Source organism: Mytilus californianus, unplaced genomic scaffold, assembly GCF_021869535.1.
Source record: "Mytilus californianus isolate M0D057914Y unplaced genomic scaffold, xbMytCali1.0.p SCAF_2, whole genome shotgun sequence".
NCBI classification, from domain to species: domain Eukaryota; kingdom Metazoa; phylum Mollusca; class Bivalvia; order Mytilida; family Mytilidae; genus Mytilus; species Mytilus californianus.
Window position 1 is genome coordinate 31,994,711 of NW_026262668.1, and position 23,884 is coordinate 32,018,594.

General features: G+C 34.0%; 2 protein-coding genes across 2 annotated transcripts in view; one reads left to right on the forward strand and one right to left on the reverse strand.

Annotated features, from left to right (window-relative positions):
* The window catches only part of LOC127729700 (uncharacterized), a 91,779-nt gene extending 91,034 nt beyond the window's left edge, over window positions 1-745 (forward strand). The window contains exon 22 of the mRNA XM_052237546.1: window positions 192-745. Within this exon, the coding sequence (XP_052093506.1) occupies window positions 192-490 (299 nt within the window). The 3' untranslated portion in view covers window positions 491-745. The remainder of the gene's footprint in view (window positions 1-191) is intronic.
* Window positions 746-4,010: 3,265 nt separating this feature from the next.
* LOC127728943 (neurogenic locus notch homolog protein 1-like) lies at window positions 4,011-23,280 on the reverse strand. The gene is made up of 6 exons (XM_052236523.1): window positions 23,058-23,280; window positions 11,385-11,444; window positions 7,582-7,763; window positions 6,389-6,494; window positions 5,876-5,947; window positions 4,011-5,023 (listed from the first exon to the last, which is right to left on the reverse strand). Exons 1-6 carry the CDS (start codon window positions 23,278-23,280, stop codon window positions 4,449-4,451), a joined length of 1,218 nt encoding a protein of 405 aa, XP_052092483.1. The 3' UTR covers window positions 4,011-4,448.
* Window positions 23,281-23,884: the final 604 nt, after the last annotated feature.

Consider the following 23,884-nt stretch of genomic DNA (forward strand, 5'->3'; position numbering starts at 1 on the left):
TTATAGTCACAGGTATTCAAAAGTTATATCTCTTAGCTAACATAGTAGCTAATAACATGAATTATATCATTTGTTTTAAAAATATCTTGATCATTCAGATCATTCAACAAACATTTAAGATCTCTTTCGATCTCTCGTGTTTAATTGCATAGTATTGAAATAAAGAATATCTGTATTTTTTTGTTTTTCAGGATTAACATGGATTTTTGGATTTTTTACCATAGAAAAAGCTAGCATAGTCTTCCAGTACATTTTTACTATTTTGAATGTCTTTCAAGGATTCCTCATTTTCATTCTTTTCACTGCTAGAGAAAAGAGAGTTCGTCAATATTGGCAGAAACTTTGTTGTAAACGAAAACCAAAAGAAAAATATCTGCAGTGTGACACAAATACTGACCGCAATAGAAGCAAAGATCAAATCTTAACAAGCAGCACAAATGACAATACAAAGTCCAGCGGAGAAGATCAAAATACTAGTAGTGGTATTTAAATTTCAAGGATTATACATTAAACTAATTCGAAAATTATGGACACACTCCATTTGCGAAAGAAGAAAAAATTGACTTGAGACGCAGTAGGGTATGATATTTTTTCTTGGCGAAAGAGAACTACCTCAACATTCCAAGACAACTTTTTTTAGTTCATATGATGGATTGTGGTATTTATAGTGTTTTACTGAAACATAAAGCATGATGTATTATATGATTTGTAATTTTTTTTAAATTTAAAATTTTATTATTCTGAATGCTTTAGAAGTTTTTTATATCGATATTGGATATGTTCATGCTTGTTCAGTGCATACATATGTTTATATTTTCAAATACATTCCTTTTCTAGATATTCGTCTAATAATATAATATCTTATTGTCCCCCGCGTAACACGTTGCGGGGTACATGGAAATACCGGGCGTCCGTCCGTCTTTCCGTGTGTACGTCCGGTCTTGTTAGCACTGTAATATTCTTACATTAAATATAAAACTTATACTTCAGGTTAATATCAGCAATATCTCGGACAAGTTCCATAATGGTGGACGATCGACTTTTTTAAAAGTGTTATGACCCTTGGAAATATTAAATTTATGAAAAATGGCCTCGTTAGCGCTCTCACGGGTACAATTCTTGCCAGATTTTTATGAAACTTATACTAAAGGTTAATATCAGCAATATCTCGGACAAGTTGTATGATGGTGGACGATCGACTTTTTTAAAAGCGTTATGACCCTTGGAAATATTAAATTTATGGAAAATGGCCTCGTTAGCGCTCTCACGGGTACAATTTAAAAAAAGAACTTATAGTATACTATAAGTAATGCCCTTGAAGGTCTGATTGAAATATTTAGTATACATGTATAATAAAAAAACTTTTTTGTCCCCCGCGCACGCTTTTTATTTATAAATTGTTTTAAAGAACAACAAAAAAAAGTGTTTTTTTTTTTAGTTATTGTCCCTGGATAGATAAAATATGTGCAACTCGGGGGACATTGGAACTCTGTTCTTTTATTTTACAGCAATTTTTATTGAACCAAACAGATAATCTAACTGAGGGTCGTAAAAGGGGGGAATTGTGCCGTATTTAATTCTAGAAATCCGATAGCATATTTTTTCAATAATGCACAACAGAAATAAAATACTTACATTAAAAGTACTTTGTGTCATACTATATTTAAATTAAAGACTTCTCTGTAGTTACAAATATCCCCATATGTTTTCCACAAACCCAATACTGGTATCTTTTATATTCAATTTTGTATCCAAAATCGAGCCTCAATTATTTTACGGCCCTGTTCAGTCCTTATTCCTATGAATGCATCAAAAATAGACTGTTCTTAGTTCGACACATTATTTCGAGAAAACCACTTCTTGGTCTTTTTGTTGCGTGCTCCGCGCCACTAGTCCTGTAGGTCGTGGGTTCGATCCTCGATCTGGTCGAACCAAAAATTTCTGAGCTATCTTTTCTCTTCCTGCTGTAGTTTTGTTTTATGTTTGTCCTTTTTTAGTTTCATCTATTAATGCCATATGATCCTTTAAGTTTAACAAAAATTACGAATGTACTCGAATGGCTAAGCTTTACTATAAAACACGTGTACAAAGACCTTCTTTTAAAAGAAAATCGGTTATTTCATCAAATTATTCAGAAGTGTATTACTATTGAATAATGATCTTCCCGTAATCTAATTCATGGACTGATTATCCGTATGCAGTGACCTTACCCTGATCCCTCTCGTTAGAAATTCTGATATTGCACAACGCAAGATCGAAGGGAAAACCCAAGATGGAATAAAGGGTTAACAAGCGTGGAAGGAACTGATTCTGAAAGAAAACATTTTAATACACGAAATCATTTAACAACTGTGATGGCAAAAAAGTATAACAAAAATACCGAACTCCAAGGTAAATTCAATAAGGTGAAGTCCATAAAAACTGACAAAATCAAACGTTACAAGTGTAAGTTACAAAATCACAAAACGCATGGAAAATATAAAAAAAAAAACACTGATAAACATCGCTCACCAAAACCCAAAAGTTATTTAGCACCCATTCTTTTCGATCATCGTTAACAGAATACAATATTTTTTGTCGATTATACGTATGTATTGGTAATAAATGTAAAGAATAATGTGCACAGAGGATTTAGTTGGTGTCTATCGTACAATGGTTCAATAATCTCCTTAATATACCAGAAACTCGTTACATTTGACTTCAATCCTTATGCTTTAAGTTTTTGGTTCAAAATATTTTGACCTCTATCATCTCAGAAGAAACATTCAGGTACACATGTGCATATTACTAATAAAAAATTTCGAATGGTCATAAAATTGATTTTTTTTAAATCAGTCTGTTTAAACAAGCATTAATTCTTTGATTTTTTTCCAATGACTATTTTCACACTTACAGATTGCATGACCATTATATATCCGATTTGCTCACTTTTTTTTTCAAAGTTCGATATGTCAAAACGATTTTTTACCCCATTAATATAAAAACAAGAGTATGTTGTATGATTGCCATAGAGACAACTGACTCTCAAAACATGAGTTGGTAACACAATAGAAAGTATATGCAAATCAAGAAATCTATCAATTTTCTTATCTCAATCCTCTTACCGGTTTCAGTTTCAGCCATTTTTTGACTGCTGCTTTTTACCTTTTGAAGTTGAACGATGTTTTATATTTTAGACACCATTGGATCTGTTAGAATATGTGTGTAACTTTTGCAAAAACTTATTCAGTATTTGTTTTGTTAATCTTTCATTAGACTTTTATCTCTTAAAAATAACTATTGACACCATCATGACTTTGTTGACCGCTGCAGAATATATAAGTTATATCTGATCATAAATCTGTTCCTTTTGTCGAATCAAAACTAGTGAACTTGATTTTGCTTTTCGTTTTTTTTTTTTCATGCTGTTGTCTTTCATTCCTTAACAAAGAACGTTATTGTCCTGTTGGTATCGACTTTCTTTATATAGGCAATTCAACTGTTGCTATAAGCTGTCAATTAATCCTGTGACTATGGGAGAGCAATCTGACTAAAATATAAATCGTGTCTCCATGCTTTGCTCAAAAGGAAGCATAGTTTTTTTTCAAATTTTTATTTTTGTAGAATCTAGAGCCCGTATTTTATACTATTTTATAATTATCGGGGTCTCGTTGCTTGTAAACGCTGAAGTTAAGAGAACGACCCAGGCACGTGGCAGGTGCGTTCGACAAGTTTTCCTACCGAAGGTCAGTGGATCTAAAAGAGTGTTCCAAGCGTGCTGATAGTCAGACGTTTAACACCAACAACCAATCAAGTAATCTATATTGTCTCTCAAATGCACAGCTAACTTCCATATTCGTTAGATGTGACAAACGTACACCTTGGATCTATATACGAACACACTAAAATGTACCAATAATGTAAATTGGCCTAAAACAAACATTATAGTTATAAACAACAGCTCACCATAACGCACTTCAATAAAAAAAATAAAACAATCATACCAATCATAATAAGTAACAAACTTTTTTTTGAGGAACACAATAATGAGAGTGTTATCTTCCTGTTAATCAAGCTTTAAGAAATAACATTTCATTGACCTTGATACCATACATTTTTTTATACTGGTTTAACATCTATTGGCGCGAAGACAAACAGACGTATCAGTGACAATGATTTCTCCCTTTCCATATGAAATTTGTTAAGGATGCGCCATATTAGAAAAAAATAAATGAACAGAGTATTTTTCCCCACGTTGATTTCCATAATATGCGAGTTTTCAGTAAACGTCTATTTGAGTCTTCTGGATTCTAGCATTTTTTATTTGATTGTTCTATGGGATACATGATTAATAGTTTTCCATACCCTCATCATAGAAGCAAAAATATTAAGTATATCATGTCATAGAATATATTGTTGTAGAAGCAATTAATTATACATATTATATGTTTATTGATTATGTTTTACTATTAGCATACAATTTCATTATTTTTACATATGTTCCGTGCGCAACAAAATCCAAACTGATCATAATAGTAAGGCTCAAGACATTTATCACTGTTAGTCTGGACAGTATCTGGACAAACGCATATGTAATCCTGATTACCAACGGCTTGACATTTTGCTGGTTCGTTACAAACGGAAGCCTTAGCACACGGATCAGGATACTTGATGGTACTTTGTGGTCGAATGGTTGTCTTTGTTGTTGTTTTGGCTGTCGAAAGCGATGTTCGGTGTTGTCCAGTCGAATGTTCACAAGTTGGACCATCGTATCCGTGATCGCACTGACAACTAAAGGAGTTGCCGTGTAAGAAGCAAGTTCCATGTTTGCAGGGATTTGAGTCGCATGCGTTTAGTTTAACTTCACAGTATGGTCCTGTGAACCCCATGGCGCAGTTACATACATGACCAAGGATATTAGAGGAGCAAGAACCGCCATTTTTGCAAGGCGATGATGAGCAATGGTCTGTGTACTGGCATCTTTCTCCTATAAATCCGATAGTGCACACACACTGGAAATCCTTCGCCAATTCTAAACACTTTCCTATCAAATATATAGTCAATAGAATGTTAGCCCTTTGTTAAATTTACATATTAATCAAAACTCTTTTAAATCCAGTCAAACTATCTATTTATACACACAGCAAAATTGATCAGTCGGGTGTTGTTTGGTGTGGTCTGTTTTACTGTTTGATATGTTTTTGTAATTTATCATAAACTGCTTGTGTTTTTCTATTTAGAAATTATTGTCCTTAAATGACTACATTTTGCCAATTAAAGCATTTTTGAACTTAATCTTAAAAACTATTATTGATAGAAAGAAGCAAACAAACTGTAAACAGTGAGAATGATAAGAAAAACAAATTCTACGAAAATGTCAAGTCAGACTGAAAACATCAATCAGCTTCTTATGGTAGTAATTGCCCTTTGCTGACGATTTTTATGAAATTTTAGAAATTCCGACAATTGTCTTGAAACATATGATAGATAGACGCAAAAATGGTCAGCAATAAATGATCTACAAAAAGCAGTTGTGCTTGAGACCATCAATTGACTCTTTATAGGAGTTATTGTGCTTAAAAGAATTGTTTGCCGGTTTTACCAGGGGCGGCGTGACAAGATGTTGATACTTAACAATTTGAAAAATCTGTTAGATTACATACAATCTAAGTCTCTTTCCTTTTGCAATAGTATTATTTGACTTTTCTACCCTTTACACAAGTACTCCTCTTTCCAAACTAAAAGACGAATTGAAAGAATAAGTCCTATTTTGTTTCATGAAAAAGAATGGCCAACGTAGATACAAGTATCTTGTCTTAGAAAGGGATAACATCACTCTGATTCAAACCAAAAAAAAATTGAACCTGATATGATTAATACCAGTGTATAACCTTACCTCCGTTACCACAAGGGTTTTGTGAGCATGGATGATTTACACTACCGTTGCTACCACAAACTTTACATTTCACTACAAGTAAAAGGCAAGCAAGTATTACATATATATCTTATCGGTTCTTATGCATATACTGATCTGTATTCTTTAATTAAACAATAAAGTATACAAAAATGTAATACAACGAGACGAGTATCTCATTCAGATAATTGCATTTTTATTTTATTCAAAAAAATATCTATCTAGTGAATTTTGTAATTTTATACAACTATCCTCCAAAACATCTAAAGTAAAATGTTTTCTTGATTTTCTTTAAACAGTTTCTATGGATATATTTGCATATGGTATGTTATTTACTCATATAGTCTTTTTATGGTTAATGGGTAGATGCTGAATGGTTTAACTTTTTTTGAATCGAGCGTCACTGATGAGTCATGTAGACGAAACGCGCGTCTGGCGCAAATACAAATTTACATCCTGGTATCTATGATGAGTTTGTTTAACATGTTAGTGTACCTTCTAAGTGATCTAGTCGATCTTGCACATCTTTGAACATTTTCAACAATTTATCAATTTTATCATTTAAGTCTGATGTATTCTTTGACATATTATCGACAGATATCTGAAATTACAAGAAATTGAGGTTTTATTAGGGACTACAATGATCATTGATATTCTTGCCTATATAGGTTGGGTATTATATATCATTGTCGATACCTACTTCTGTAAATCATAGAGCAAATGAATTTCCATGAAAACTCATTTGGCAATTTTTGTAAATATGTTTCGTAATGGTCCAGAGTTTTAATTTTTTTTCATTATAAAAATTCTTTCTTTTATAATGTTGTGTGTTTTTGCTAACCCTAGGTAAGTAGGGCTGGTCATGGACTTAGTTCCTTGGGGTACCGTCGGTGTAGTTTGTATATTATCACAATAGGTACAGATTCCGTTTTAGATTGTGTTTTTTCCAACTGAATCGGCCCGCTTTTTTCTAGTGTTGACTGGGTCTTATCGAGGTGAAATCACATCAAATCGATTTACTCTTATTTCGAAAGTATATCAGTTTATTCATGATTGCCCAATTTACTTTAAATGATTAACACGTTTTCAGCACAAACGACTCAAAATTCCCTTCTATTTTACTCAAAACACGACTTTTTCCATCGTGTATTAGGCGACAACAATACACCGGAATGCCCTCACGGTCATCCGATGTAAAAAGGAGTTTGTTTGTTTATATTTTACCGCATATTCACTCGAATAAACGTGAACACACACGAAAATATCCGATCTATTCACTCGAGAAAAAAAAATACATTCCCAACCGGAAGTATACCTACCGTGATTTTTAATTAATTTTGCAACTCTTTCCGGCAAAGTCGACCTTGCATGATCTTAGCTGTTCTAGGCTATTTTATTAAGGTACTTTTGGTTTTATGTTTTTAAACGTTTTATATATTTTGCTTCCAAACTTTTGTTTACGATCGTATCTGTCGAAAGTGATTTCATAAATACTTAGCTGTTGTTCGCATTCAAATCATACGATTTTAGAGTTGCTTTTCTGAACTTTTTCCATACATTTTTTTTAATCATTTTTCTCCTTTATGGTTATATCTTGATTTGTATTTTATGGCTCGTTTAAGTTGTAACTTAAATACTAGTATAAGTTAGAAAATCTTACTATCTTTGTGAACCATGACGGTACTTACTGCATCAGAAATGTTTTTCTGTAAGTTTTGTATCAGGTCTTGGTTTTCTTTAAGTTCAGCAGTTTCTACTTGAACATTGTGTTTCAGTGTTAACAGTTCGTGTTCTGTATTAGATATTCTAGAATCAAACTGCTTCACAGCTTCTATTTCTTGTTTAATTGTACAAAATTCAGTTTCAAACGCTGTAAAAAAAACACATCATTTAATTAATACGCTTATGAAAATCTTTATTTCTATTCAGTAATTTCCATGAAACTTCACAAATCTTTTTACTCAGCAGATGAGCAAATAATTATTTGAAGGCTAAAGATACCTAAAATGATTGGACAATAGATTGCTTAACGTCACTTTCGCACAAAAAGGCTATTTGGGATCGAGCCTGACTATATAGTTGTTGTACACATACATCAATGTTATGAAATAATAATAATAATAATAATAATAATTAAAAACCAATTGTTCAAAGAACAATTGAAGGTCTTTCCACATCAATTTTCTAAATAATTGATAGGAAGCTACTTCTGGTTTACTCAAAGTTATAAATAGCGTCAAATTATAGATTTATTCATACTGATACAATAAATAAATGGTTTTATATACTTTTGCCTGAAATAAGGGAGATAATTGCCAACTTCCGGTTTAGAAAATGTCACTTCCGGTCTCATATGATAGCTTTATTCACACTGATTCCAAAAATATATAGTTTGTATATACTTATGCCTGTAATAAGGAAGATAATATGCTACTTCCGGTTTATAAAATGTCACTTCCGGTCTCAAATGATAGGTTAACCTATGATCATTCAAAAAATATATGGTTTCTAGGTACTTTTCCATAAGTGCAAAAAATACTACTTTCGGTTCACTCAAGGTCACTTCCGGTTTACTTTTTTCAAGGTCATATGTCAACCAACAATTTGCAAAAGACCCTATGGCTTCATCATGTACCAAGTTGGAGTAATAATCAGTTAACCTTAAATTGAATCATTTCAGGGACAATAACTCATATAAGATATCATTGGATTGTTTCAGACCAAATGTATCATATCTTAATCACAATTAAGCAAACATTTTGCACTAGTTCTTTAATTTGTATTTTTAAAAGTGACAGAGGAGATCAAATAACAAGGAAAAATCAAAATTTAGAATATGACCTTGACCTTTGACCTTGGCCTCAATTTCATTTAAATGAACCAAGGAACTTAAATCAATATACCTTAGGTCTCTATCACTTACCATTCATGCTATACATTTATATATCCCTTATGTCAAATACAGAAGGGGAAACAACTCTCATATGGAGTTTACGTATCGCTTCGGTCAAAATTGGACAAAACATCTTGAGGATATAACGAGCAATTTGGTAAAATAAATTTGTCGCTTTCTTTTACGGTTACGGAGGAGATGCTTGCACAAGGAAAACAGTGTTCGGGGAGATAACTCCTACAAAGAAAATTATTTGGTTTCGCAGGGTAAATTTCAAAGGCGCATAAACTGTTCGATATCATATACCAAATATCTAAGAAACATATTGCGAAACAAATATTTATCGCAAGAACAAAATTAGGCGGAAGAAAAAAAAAAAAAAAATCAGAAGAAAACCAATAGGTCTTTCCACAGAAAAGTGGAAAGACCTAATAATAGTAATAATAATTCTTTATCTAATTAAAGAGGATAACACAGCTAATGATGAAACTAATCTTCCCCAAAGCAATCCAAAGGGCAGTTCGGTGTCCTTGTTGAAGTCACAAGGCTTATAATTGGAAGAAAGTGTCAGCTTTGTATACGCTTGAATGAAATAACATAATTATGGTTTAATTCTGAAAGGAGCGGGAAGCTACGCCCTTAAAAACAGCATACAGAGCATTGAGGGCCCTGATGAGACAAATTCAGATTTGTTTAACCATCTCAAGGGGGCCATCCTTGGTAAGGAAAATGTAGGTCCAGTTCAGCAACGATACTAGAGTGTATGTTATAATAAGAAACAATTTATGCAAGACATAGATTTATTAAAAATGGTCTTCACATGAACTGGGCCGTTATATTCGATTTTTATCCCGAGCGTTAGCGATTTCTAACAGGACAAATACGGTAATTTAAAAAAAAAAATAAAGCGAAGATAGTTGTGCCGTGTGTGTGGCTGTTCTATTTTATCCACTGTAAGATAAAGCGACAAATTTCAATATATCAACGGTTTACATGATTTATTACTAAATAATCTCTAGAAAAAATGTGATACATTCCTAAAATTCTTAACCCAAACATTTGCAATTTTTAATTCACATTTTTTTTTCCGTTGGCTACTAGTCAAGTCAACAGTTGATGTATCTAACTGAGTCTAAGTAGTGGGCCGCCATGTTGACTTGGTGAAATTCATAGATATGCGAATGATGCAATACAATAGAAAATGAAACAAGACATACCTCAAAACTCAGTCTGTATATATATACTGTTACCAACTTATTTTCGCGACGTTTGCGAGTACAAAAAGGAGTAAGGGTTCCGCGGAACCCAGTGTCTCGCCTACTTTTGCTGTTAGTCGCAGGCTCAACAAAAATGGGGAAAAAATTATTAAAAATTTTCCTCTAGATACTATCTTTTGATTGTAAGAAGTTCTGTTCAAGTTTGGTAAAAATCCAAGAAGGTTTATGAATCTAACAAATGTTTTAAAAACTTTAACTTCAGACAGTACGTAATGTTAACTGGAATAAAACTATGTCCATTTATAAGTAATATACGGAAAAACAGGAAATAAATTTTACAAAATTTCCTTCTAGATACTAGCTTTTGTTCATAAACAAGCTTCTGTCCAAGTTTGATACAAATCCAGGATAGTTTAAGAAAGTTATTAAAATTTTGAAAGCTTTAACCACTGAGTGAATGTAAAGTTAACTGGCAGAAAAACTAAGTCCATTTATAAGTAAAATACGGATAAACAGGATTTTTTTTAACAAAATTTACTTTTGAATACTTCCTTATGATCACAAACAAGCTTCTGTCCAACTGTGGTACAAATCCAGGATAGTTCTATGTTGTGTCATCTGTACTATTATTTGTCTGTTTGTCTTTTTATTTTTGGCCATGGCGTTGTCAGTTTGTTTTCGATCTATGAGTTTGACTGTCCCTCTGGTATCTTTCGTCCCTCTTTTAAGAAAGTTATTAAAATTTGAAATACTTTAACCACAGAGTGAATGTTATGTTAACTGACAGAAAAACTAAGTCCATATATGAGTAAAATACGGATAAACAGGATTTTTTTTTTTACAAAATTTACTTCTGGATACTATCTTATGATCATAAACAAGCTTCTGTCCAAGTTTGGTTGAAATACAGGATAGTTTAAGAAAGTTATTAAAATTTGAAAAACTTTAACCACAGAGTGAATATTTGTGGACGCCGCCGCCGACGACGACGGAATGTAGGATCGCTATGTCTCGCTTTTGCGACAAAAGTCGCAGGCTCGACAAAAATGACTCGTCACGAATACGAATAATTTTAATACATCGCCGCGAAGTCGACTAGAAATAAAGTATCCTCGAACGAAAATAAGTTGGTTTATAGTATATCAACATAAGTTGGCTGAGTTCCCAGGGTATTGTAGATCTTAAATAAATTCTCTTTTATTGTGGTTAAAGTTTAGTTCTTAATATCTATTATATCAAGGACGATAAGCTTTGAAAAGGTATTAGAGTATGAAACTTTCTTTGGTAGTTCTAACCTTTAACCGACTATTATCAACTTCAGTTTATCTATAAACAACACTGTCGAAAGAGACAAAATACAAAACAAATAAACTTTACTTACAAGATGCAGTTATTGAGCACTTGGCTGTTTCGCCATAATTTATTTCCAAAACGATCACAACTAGTAAACAAATTATAGGAAAGGTTTTCATTATAGCTGTTTACGATCAGACTATAAGTGATATGCTTTATCTAAGTGTATATAGAGCTACTAGATAAGAAATTAAATTATGTCACTTATCTAGAACCAAATCCATTCAATGAAGGGCAGTACACTAGTCATTTAGTGTAATTTTGAATTTTATTTTAAATGCGTTTGAATTCTCTGAATGACGTAAAATATTCTTATGGGGGCTTGGTGGCGTTGGTTGTGGGTGTGGTCAGATCTTTCGATTTAGTTCTGATATTTTTTTCCCTTCTCCCGTCACTTCTTTTTCTCAGAATTAACTTTTGTTTCCCAACATTTTGTCTATAAGTTATTTGGTATATAATATCAAACATGTCAAACAGTTACTGCGTTTTTAAAACTCGCACTGTTTAACCGAATACGTTTCTATGTGAGTAGTATCTCCCTTAACATTCTTTTTGATTTTCTTGTTATCGCATCTCCTTTCTAACTCAAAAATTATTGACAACACTATTTTTCTTCATAATTCGGTATATCCATAATATTGGCCGACAACTAATAAGAGTTATTTCCCCTTCATTATTTTACTATAAAGCGTAAATGTCTATCTTTCTATCTTCGTATTTCCGCACTCAGTCAGGCACAACATTGACGATTACGTGCCGTTACATGCGTGGCTTATGTACAATTTAAAAGAAATAAATTTAATATTACGTTACATTGGTGAACAGATAAAATAAAATATATTATGTACAGTGATTTTTTTTTATTCTGTGAATTGTTATCCTATGTATATTTCTTGGTAAAACTATGTACATGGTATGCAGTGTTTAAATATTTGTGAAAGAGCAGATATAGAAATCTGCTCAGCCGTCAACTGTTGTACAAAGGATTGCTGATGTTGGAAGTAGGTTCCATTGTACTATTGTGTGCGGATAAAATGAGAATTTGTAAGAATCTTTATTGGTTTGAATTTGTTTATAGTGGTTGGTATGTTTATGTCTTGTTCTGCTGTCTGATGTAATGAGAAAATCTTTAGGGTAGATTGCTAAATGTTGGTGTATAATTTTAAAGAAAACCACAAGTCTTGTTTGTATTCGTCTCAATTGTAATGTAGACCACTGTAGGTGTTCGAGCATATTTGAGACAGAGCTGGTATTGTGGTATCTATTACATGTGTAGCGGGCAGCTCTTCGTTGGACCATCTCAATTTGATTGATTTGATTTTTGTTGTGAGGGTCCCAGACACAAGAGCTGTACTCAAGCTTAGGTCTAACTAATGACATGTATGCCCTTTCTTTTATTTGTTTGGAAGATACTTTTATAGGTTACGTTTTAGAAAATTTAGCGGTCGTTTTTCATTTGCTGTTATATTATCTACATGTTTATTCCATTTAAGATCTGATTGGATGATTATGCCTAAATATTTTGTAGCTGTTTCAGTATGTAGAGTGTGACCATGGAGGATGTAGTCATGATTGACTGGTTTCTTTTTTGTGTAATTCTGAGTATGGGGCATTTTTCTGGATGGAATGACGTTAACCAGTCTTTTTCCCATTGTGCTGCTGATTCTAAGTCCTGTTGTAATTTGGAAGCATCATCTTTGATTTTGATGTTTCTATAGATGATGCTGTCACCGGCAAATAACCGTAAGGTGTTATGTTGTTCTGGGAAATCATTCATGTAAATGAGGAATAAAATTGGGCCAAGGACTGTGGCACTCCAGATGTTACCCCGATTTTTTCTGATTGTTCTCCATCTAGCATGACTGTGTACTTTGATGCAAAAAATCACCAATCCATTCCAAGGTATTATTGTCTATGCCGTAGTATTTTAATTTATACAGTAACCTTTTGTGGGGGACTTGTAAAAAGCTTTGGCAAAGTCCATCACAATGTCATCAGTTTGTATGTTGTTATTGTTTTCTCTTGCAAGGTCCTGTATAAAAGATATTAATTGTGTCTCACATGAGCGTTTAGATCGAAAGCCATGTTGTAGATCATATAATATTTTGGTTTTTTTTCAAGGTGTTCCATTATTTGACTAGCTATAATATGCTCCATTATTTTTGCAAAATATACATGTGAGTGAAATGGGCCTGTAATTTATGGCATTGTGTTTGTATCCTTTTTTGAATACAGGACAGACGTTTGCATGTTTCCAGTCTGTAGGTATTTTATGTGTGTTGTTTGACTTTTGGAAGATGAGTGGGATGATAGGACTAGATGATCTTTCATTTCCTTTAATACCTTTCCACATAGTTCATCAGGGTCTGTGGCTTTATTTGGGTTGATGTTATGCAGTAATTTGTTGACGCCCTTTTCTGATCATTTGTGCATGTGATGTTGAGGTCAATGGTAAAGGTCATGTTTTTAATTTTAATCTTTGCTTATCGTATCTCATTTGAAATTTTCAAATTCATCAAAGATACCAGGTATACTATTTAGTACACCAGACTCGCGTTTCGTCTACACGAGACTCATGAATGGAATGTTCATCAAAGATTTACACGAAAGGATTGAAACAAATTGTGTCAGTTGATAAAATGCAGATTTGGTACTTTTTTCCCTACAGCGATCTTATGACCTCTTATATGAGTTGCACTGGAATGTTTAAATTAAAAATTAATAGACGATTCTCGTTTGAATTGTTTTACATTGTCATTTCGGGGCCTTTTATTGCTGACTATGCGGTGTGGGATTTACTCATTATTGAAGGCCGTACGGTGACCTATAGTTGTTAATTTCTGTGTCATTTGGTCTCTTGTTGAGAGTTGTCTCATTGGCAATCACACCACATCTTCTTATTTTTATATATAATTTCAAACTGGTACATAAAAGCGAGCGATAAGCTCGCTAAATGGTACACAAGCGCGAAACTTAAAAAGAAAATTGACCTTTAATTTTTTTTCTACAAAACGAATATTTGAAAATACTAAACCAACGCTACGACAGTATGAGATTTTTTAAATTCAAAAACCAAAAAATACTGTTGTCTAGCTTAACTCGTTTTTTTTTCGAGTCTTTCAGGAGGTCAGAATTGTTATCCTTTTATTTTGAAAAAGGCGATTGAAATACACATGTACAGTAGAAAAATATCAGGATCTGTTGTAACCGTCTGCCGTATAGATGTGAAAGTTCTAAAGTTCTTTCATCATTTTTGTGAATCGTTCGTCATATCTTTATTTATAGTCTCTGCTGATAAATCTTACCGCCCTTCTTTGTATTCTTTCTAGTTTTTAGTTGGACGTTCTTTTTTGCGTGTGGGTCCCAATAGCTCCATATTCAATAATTGATCAGAATAGGGTTCTGCATAAGTTTTTTCTGCATTCCTTTGAGCAAAATTGTAGTTTGAGGAACCAAGGGTTGAGATTGCTTTTTTGCTTGTGTTTGATATATGTGTTCTCCATTTTAAATCGTCTGATATTTGGGTCCGATGTATGGGTTGGTGTTTATCTCCTCTAGTATATATCCACTTATTTGGTAGATTAGAACTTACTAGATATTTTGTTCATATTATACAATATTTTGAGTTAAATTTCATTCCCAAATTTTTTACCCATTTGTCAAGGTTTTAAAGGTCTTATTGGAGGCTGATATGGTCTTTTTTGGCTATTATTTTCTGTATAGTAAGCAACTGTCTAAAAAAGTTCAGACTGATGATTTTACTGCAACTGGAAGGTCATTTATGTGGCTGATAAAAATATGGGGAACTATAATGTGTACTCCTTGATCTACCTTGATTCGTTTTGAAAATTCTCCCTTTAGTGCGACTTTCATTTTTTCTGTTTGTAAAGAAGAAGGTCATCCATTGGTGGAGGTTGTTCCAGATGCAATACTGATGTAGCTTGTGGAGAAGTTTTTTTTGTGAGGTAGTGTTTCAAAGTACTTCGAGTAATTCAGTATTGACATGTCTATTTGTTTTCCTTTATTGAATGACGTGTCGTCGTTTTGTAACTAGTAGCAAGGGTTTCGCATGAATAGTCTGATCTAAAGCCGTTGTTTAGGTTGGTCAGAACTTTGTTTTTTTTTCTATATGAATGAATGTTAATTCATATTTAAATCCTCATCAATCGATACTATGATAGGCCAGGCAACATCAGGGGTTCAACTGTCACATTTATATAATAGTTTATAATTTTGATCTAGTAAGCATGTCCCTAGACTTCTATAATTGCTATACCTAACTATTGGTTCAACACTACAAACAAAAATTCTTCGTAAACCGCCAATAAATGCCAGTGTTTCATAATGGGCTTTTTCATTTAACATATTTTTTATTTTAGTATATTTAGTAATCAAAACTGAAGGAATACGTTCTTTTTTCTTTGCATGTGTGTGCTGCAATGATCCAGTGCAGTCAATGTATAAAACATCTTTAATGCTAGCATCTGTTTCGATGTTAACGTAACCCCTTTCCAATAATTCACTTTGAAATTAGTTTTATTTTCCATTAATTTGTTATGGACAATTGTATTTCTTATCGGCCGTTTTGTTTCATCTTGAATAAATCCTCGGAAAGCTGAGAGTGACAGCTATTCCGATGCAAATATAGAAAAGAACTTGTTTTCTTGAAATGTATTGAAATTTTTCTCATTGTGAACTTTTCATTCTGTGTAGCAACATTCCAGCAGCGCCTGCATATTAAGAATATAACTATTTCACAGTGCTACGATATTCAAGGGCTTGCGTTTCCCATCATAATTTCCTTGAGGGTTACTACTTACAAGGACGCTATAACATCAAGAGTTCAAAGTGGTTATGTTGAAATCATTACTTCGAAAGTTTGGCGGACATGATTTGGTTGATTGAAAACGATTTTAGCCACGAATGCGAGTGTTCCTCAGTAAAAAATTGTTTCCTCACTCTAACTTTCGAACCCGTTGGAGTTGGGTAATGAATTTTGACATAATACTCACAACATGTAGAAGGCGTGCTCTGTACAAGGACGAAATGATCATTAAAAGTTCAACTTAGTCACCTTTGTGTATTTGTACAAAAATAATTGCCGCTCTCTAATTTTCAAACCCCTTTGAGTTAGGTATTACAACTTGGCATGGTTATTCCCCACTGCTAGAACGTATGTCGCGTACAAGGGAGAAAAACGTACATTAAAAGTCAAAAACGTAGTTCAACTTAGTCACCACTGTGCAGATGTCCAAACATCGTGTTCACTGTTTAACTTTCTAACCCCTTGGATTTTGGTAATGAAACTTGGCATGATAATTCATCACTTCTACAAGGTATGTCAGGAAAACCGTACACACTAACTTAGTTCAAGTTAGCCATCCCAGTGCATATGTACAAGAATTGTTTCAGCTCTCGTACTTTAAAATACCTAGGGGATTGGGGATGAATAAATGAGGCATCAGAAAATTCCGGCCTTCCCTGGGCATAAGTTATGTTTATATCGAATAACACTGATTCGATGAGTTCTCATTTGCATCACAATTTACTTCTATATTCGATCGTGCCCTCTGTGATGGCTCCTATCACTATCCTGTACTCTAAAATAACTTTTATTTAAAAAAACAACAACATTGAAATATCCTTATAAACCAAGTTAAGACTCAAAATAATCATCATAGACATCACTCTGTTGACAATACCTTCCCGAATTGAGTGGACGCAACTAGACACGGCGGCATTGATAAATGTATGGCAGCATGGAACATGTACAGAAACAATAAAATATTATGTGCAGGGAAAAGCCAGTTTGGGAGGACAAAGCAGCACCTTAACAACAGAATATTAGTATAGAAACATTGTGAAGGCTAACGATGAAAGTGAAGCCAAACCCAAAACCTACCACTGTTTTAAGGAATTTGATGAAGTCCTAGGGAATACTGAACCACTGTGCTTGATTTGACTCGGGGAAAGAAATCTTCTGATAAAAACTTAATTAATTCAATACTGCCTCGCTCCGTTTGGAGCTCCTGCAAATTCTATATGTTGTTCATGTCAATGTGGAATTAACTCCAAATACTAGTACATAACTTTTGCATCTAGAATATTATTGAAAAAGGTCATTTTGGAGGTATGTATATATGTGTAAACTCGACTGACTCGGTCACAAACTGAAAAGAGCCCGAAACGTATGGGTAATATGACTGGGATGGGGGACACGGTACATCAAATTCCTTGATTTATTTTTGCCATCTGGCTATACGAACAGAATCTCTATGTTGACCATGGAGCCAAATGTTGCAATTGAAATGGCATCTCCTATGCACTGTACCACAGATATCCTAGTCCTGTGTGTGTCTGATTGCATAGAAAGAGACGGGAAGGGTGTACCCAGTATGTAACATACGGTAGTTAAACTAGACTATTCTCGGCTGGCTATACTACGAGATTCTCAAACTGGGCCATAATACTATTATCTAAACCCGGTACCACAGATACTAAAAATATCCATGAATCTGGCAGCATGGCATGGATTGGTTTGAGGAGGGGTGCCCGGTCGGTCACAAATCATATTTCAACTACTGTCGACTGTCCAAACTCAGAGATTCTCCACATAGGCAGTAGTATTAGAGGTAGAGTTTAGACATGGTCCCACAATTCAATTCCATGCCATCATACTCGCGATGGTCTAGGGTATCTTTGGTACATTGCAGTAGCTGAGACAATGTTTAAAAATACCTCTAGTACTAAGGCCCAGGCGAAGATTTCTCACAGTGTGACCAGCCGGCAAGAGTCAAGTTGGACTATGCGATGACGTATTGGGTACACCCACACCCCAACTAATGAATACAGATTCCTAAAGATAATTGATATTTGTGTTACGTTGCATAGTAGAGGCAATGTTTACCTCTATCCATAAAACAATGGCAGAGGAGGTCAATCTCTTGGTATGGCCACACCACCACCTCCCAACTGATGCAGTCAGACTCCCTAAAATCTCTGCTATCTGTGATACTGTTTAAAGTAAAGATAATACCTACTGCTACTTCTAGTACTACGGCCCAGGCGAATTAACTTATAGTATGGTCAGTTGTCAATAGTTGACTTTGGTAATTTTACAAACCGGGTAACCCAAATTATTATCTTGTGTTATATGATATATATCTACGTCTGGTTATATGGCCCAGGAGGAGAATCTCTAAGTAGTGTGATGGATTGCCGGTTCCCTGAAATGAGACCTGTTTTCCCCAAAAATTGTGCGTTGACGTTGTTTTAATCATAACGATAAATTACTTTTGTTGTTATATATTTCTTGTATAAGTATGTTTAAACATTGTTAACTCTCAAACTTTTATCATTCTTGCCTTTGTTTTTACATTCGGAACACCTCTTAATTGTTTATTTCAATTGAGGTACAAAAACTTTTTACCAAACACAATTTTGGTAATTACCAGTTCCGGTTTTGGTAAATGGTAAAACAAATCGGTAAACTGGTTTACCTAAGTATCAATACGGCGGAAAATTCAAGTAAGTCTTTTAACACAATTTTACCTTGGGGAAAGTAACTCTCGCTAATTCCAAGCAGTTTTAATATAAGTATAGGTACCAGTTACCAGACAGATGACAGATTACCATGTCTGAGAAGACTACGTTCGTATAATTTGGGTTCAATAATTCCTTTACGAGTTACACTTGAAAAACAACTTCGTGAGTTAAACTTTATAACAATCTTTTGGTATTGAATTTTACCATTTCCTGATTCCTAAACTAAAATAAGTAAACTTTCTGAGTATATTTTTCCGCTATCCATTTCTTTAATTTACGAAAGATGGTTGATAAAATGTCTATTTATTGGATTTGAACACTGTTAAGTTATTAAATATATATATATATGTATTGTGGATATTTAATGCATATTAGAGTTAATATAAGTTGATTTCATTTAAGGAGTCTGTTATTCATTCAAACATCAATACGTAGAGTTACCATTCAAAACCACACACTTTCACATAACAAAAACCTATACCCCAATCTACCCTTTTATAACCGAGGTGTTACCTTACCAGAGGAACCAACCATACCAGGGTGTATACGGAATAATCCATTCTAGAGTACGACGCTACCAAAGAAAAATTCAAAAAGGAAAGTCCCTAATCAAATGGCAAAATCAAAAGCTCAAACACATCAAAAGAATGGATAACAACTGTCACATTCCTGACTTGGTACAGGCATTTTCTTATGTAGAAAATGGTGGATTGAACCTGGTAAACGAAAGTACAATTATAAAGGAACGCAGTTCGCGCAATTTTCACGACATTCTCCGGGCACACAAAAGAAAATAAATACAATTATATAAAAAAAAATCAATTTTCCAGTTACCAATAAATGAGTTTAAATCAAATAATTCTCAAAAAATGTCCATGGTTACGGCAGAAAGTGAAATTATCTTTAAAATGTCAATATTAGATTTCACTGAATTTAACTTTAACTTTCACAAATTATTGTCCATGTATCCACTTGTGAATTCTTTCATTCGCTCGCACTGATGCTTCTCTTTTTGATAAGGTATGACAATGTGTTTTCGTCAGTCTTAAGGAAGCACAATACAAAAGCAACTAAATTTTATCAAAATTTCATTTTCAGCTGTTTTTGTTACTTCTTAATATTCCAAAACCACAGAAGAAAAATTTATTTACATATCTTGCACTGTTATTGAGTTTTGATGATAATTAGTTTTATAAACAAATGCACGTGTCTGACTGATACAAGATAAGAACATGTGGGCAGTACTTTGTGGTTAATCAATAGAATCATTTGATAGCTTTATGACCACTGACCAACAATTCAAATAAAACGGTTACGAAAAAGAGGTGGATTAGGGATAAATGGAAAAATGAAGATAATGAATTCCAAATAAAAATACATTTCATTAATGGAGCTGCCAGGAGAAAAAAACAAAGTAACAATTTGGAGATATAGAGGGAATCAAAATATAAATGTACAGAAATTAAACAAATGTAATTGTATAACAATTAATGTACTGGAATTTCTTGGGGGAGAATGTTTAGATATGAATTCTTTTTAAAAGAAAATACAAATTAAATATTTCATTTTCAAACTGCAAAATTGAACAAAATCTACTTTGTATAAAACACCATATTGTCCTTGTATACAATTACAATTCTAAAAATGCCCCATAAGGATCCCCTAAACTGACCAACTGATCATTTTGTGTACACATGCATAACTTACTTTTTGTAACAATCAAAAAATAAAATATATTATGTTATGTACTAAATGAATAAAATCCATATTGAAAAAAGTAAATGCAATGTATAATTAAACTTCTGAGATCATTAGTAGTAAAGGTTTATCATGGTGGGCGGAGTTTTGACCATATCAGTAGCAACTGACTTACAACAAGGCCAATAATGATATAACATCTCCCGCCAGATCTGGTTTTTGATGCATAGGGTGTGCATTTTCTCTATGTATTTAGAATTGCTGAAATTGAATGCTTTCTTACTGGTCAAAACCTAATTGATTTATGATTGAAGGCCAATCCTGAAATATCCCAATGGTACATGTGTGAATTATATTGAAGTTAATGGGGTACAAGTAGGAAAATCCTTATTTATTCAATTGTGACACATTCATTTTTGTCATGAAAATGTAGTTTTAAATGAATTTAGCTCCTAGATGGGTGCCCCTATATGCCTGATTTTCACACATTTTGTTCCTTGACCTGTTATCTTCAAAAGGGTGTCTCAGATTTCCAAAAACATCAATAGAACAAATTTTATACCCAATTAAATTTAGTGATCTCTTATGAATTTAGGTTGCAAACTTCATTGAAGGTTTATGAGAGAATGAAATACAATAGGAAAAATCTGAGACACCCTTTTGGATGTCAAACTGTGTTATACAAGAATCTATAAAATATTTTGGGATGCTATGAATAACAAAGAAGCTAATTTCATTCAAATGTGGACATCTTAATATAGCAACTAATTACATAATAATTAATTATGTAATAATTATGTCAAATTGACGTTTTCACCATTTGAAAGATTAATCTTTTTTCTTTCTTTTGGTACCTCATTTATAAAATTAAAAGCTGGATGAAAGAAAATTACATCAGTTTTAAGTTGTCTGATTGGGGGTGAAAAAATCTTTGTATTGTGCTACCTTAACGTGATCGATAGAATCAATAGTTCGTACAAAGTCAGTTTTTGCATTCACTTCAATTGGGTACAGTTTAAAATGGGTCGCGATATGTGTCCTGTGCTAGTTCTCACTACGGAAGCTCTGACGTATCCATCGTTTTCCGTCACCAGTTCCTCGGCGATTGCCAGTTTCCATTTGCTTCTTGGTAACATGTCTTCATGAATATGTACGACATCACCAGTGTTGATTGCTCTCTCGTTGTTTTCTGTAGTCCGATGGAATTCTCTTAATGACGTGAGATATTCCTTTTTCCAACGGTTCCAAAAATTGTCCAGTATGTTTCTTTGTAGTGTGAACATTTAAAGAGCTCAGATTTTCCACTGCGAATGTTCGCTGTATCTTGAACTTCTGTTGGCGGATACGCAGTTGTGGTTATTTTCATCCCGTACAGCAGGTGTGATGGTGTCAAAGGTCTTCGTCTGCGAAGAAACATATATGTCAGGGATCGGTCATTGATAATCGCTTCGATTTCTGTGATGAAAGTTTGAAGTGTCTCAAAAGTGACGTATGGCCTACCAAGTGTCCTTCTCAAGCAAGTTTTTGTCAAACTAATAAGACGCTCCAAAAAACCTCCATACCGAGGTGGGCGTCGTGGTATGAACTTCCATGTGATTCCATGATTTACAAGCCTGTCCTTCAAAGTTGATGAATTTGTAAGTTTCTGTATTGTGTCGGCTGCTGCTAGGTATGTCGACGCATTATCCGAAATCATTGTGCAAGGAAAAGATTTGCGGCAAATAAATCTTCTAAATGACTGTAAAAATGATTCTTCTGTAAGGTCGGGTACTAGTTGAAGATGAAGTGCTGAAGCACACGTAAACAGGCAGATAAATACTTTCCTCTTATTTCCATTTCTGTCCCTAACGTAAAGGGGTCCCGCAAAGTCGACTTCAGCTTTTCTCTTCCATATGATGACTTGAAATGATGTTCAAAAGGACAGGAAAAATTGATGAAGTCCTGTTATCGCTAACTGGTCCTGACAATAAGTAGCCTATTCGGAGCTAACTGCTGTAGGTCCATCACCTCGTATCACCTTTTGTGTATATCTGTATCTCGGTCAAATTACTGTTGAAATGGATAGTTGATACATACGAATCCCAAAAGTTTTGCCATTGTAAAATGTCCCCATCAAAGTGCGGTAAATCTAGTTTCGGTAATCTGTGGTTTTGTTTGCTATTTGATACGGAAGAAAAGCCTTGGTTGTACAAATTACTTGTAGACTGCAAGTCACGATGGGTATTATGCATGGAGCGGAAATCATCAAAATGTGTTTGCTGTACATTTATTCCAGTTTCATTGCTGTGTATGACATTGGCAATGGTAAGCGAAGAATTCGTAGGGTAAGTTGGTGTAAAACTGTTTGCATTTGGGTCTAAAGACGTTGATGCGACTCTTACATTTTGAGACAGGGAATCAGTGTGTGACAGTTTTCGAATTTTCCGAAGCTTGGACTTCAAATTAAACATATACTCACCAGACTCTTGTATTTCCTCCGCTACATCCTGCTTCGACATCGAATCCAGTATCTTTTCATTTAAATCCACGATAGTCCTCTGATTTTGTTCAATGGCATCCGCTATCAGTTTCACATCGTCTTTGTCTAAGTCCGAATTCTTTTCAATGTCCTTGAATTTCTTAAATAACTTTGTCACTTGTCCTCTGTGTCGTGCTCGTACTGCTTTCAACTTCGAATCCATTATTTACAACAGTCACGCCACCAAAATATAGTGGCGAAAGGAGACATATAAAATATACAGCCGTTCAAGTAAACCATTTAATAACATCTAATTTCTACTTCCGCCCAAGCCGACGTCTTTGACGTACCGACGTCGACAACGAAAGTACAATAAAAGAGGAACGTAGTTCGCGCTATTTTCACGACACAGTGGGAATCTCTCAGCATGGCCAGCTGATAAAAGTTGAGCTGGGCTATCTTAAGTACCAGGTACACAATCCACCCTTTGTGAAGGTCTCTGGAATCTGTTTCACTGTGTATAGTATAGCCAATGTCTACCTTAACCTCTGGTACTATGACCCTGGTGGAGAATTTCTCAGTATGACCATGTCTGCGATTGCTAATTTGAACTTTGAGTAATGCTGCGTACATCCCAAACCCCATCCTATACGCTCAAACTCCTAAAGGACTATGATACATGTAGTACGGTGTATACTAGAGGCAATACCTACATCTACCTCTGGTTCAATGACTTAGGTGCACATTCTCTTTGTGTGGTCAACCGGAAATAATTGAGATCATTGACATGACATATCGGATATCACCCTTCATCCGACCCTAGCTAA

What these genes read in the sequence shown, in the direction of transcription:
- LOC127728943 (XM_052236523.1), bottom strand. Translation starts at nt 23,280, where the DNA reads ATGGATTCGAAGTTGAAAGCAGTACGAGCACGACACAGAGGACAAGTG. An exon ending in AGAAAAACATTTCTGATGCA is followed by an intron (nt 6,495 to 7,581) that starts GTAAGTACCGTC and finishes TTGTAATTTCAG; the next exon opens with ATATCTGTCGATAATATGTC. An exon ending in TCGACTAGATCACTTAGAAG is followed by an intron (nt 5,948 to 6,388) that starts GTACACTAACAT and finishes TTTTACTTGTAG; the next exon opens with TGAAATGTAAAGTTTGTGGT.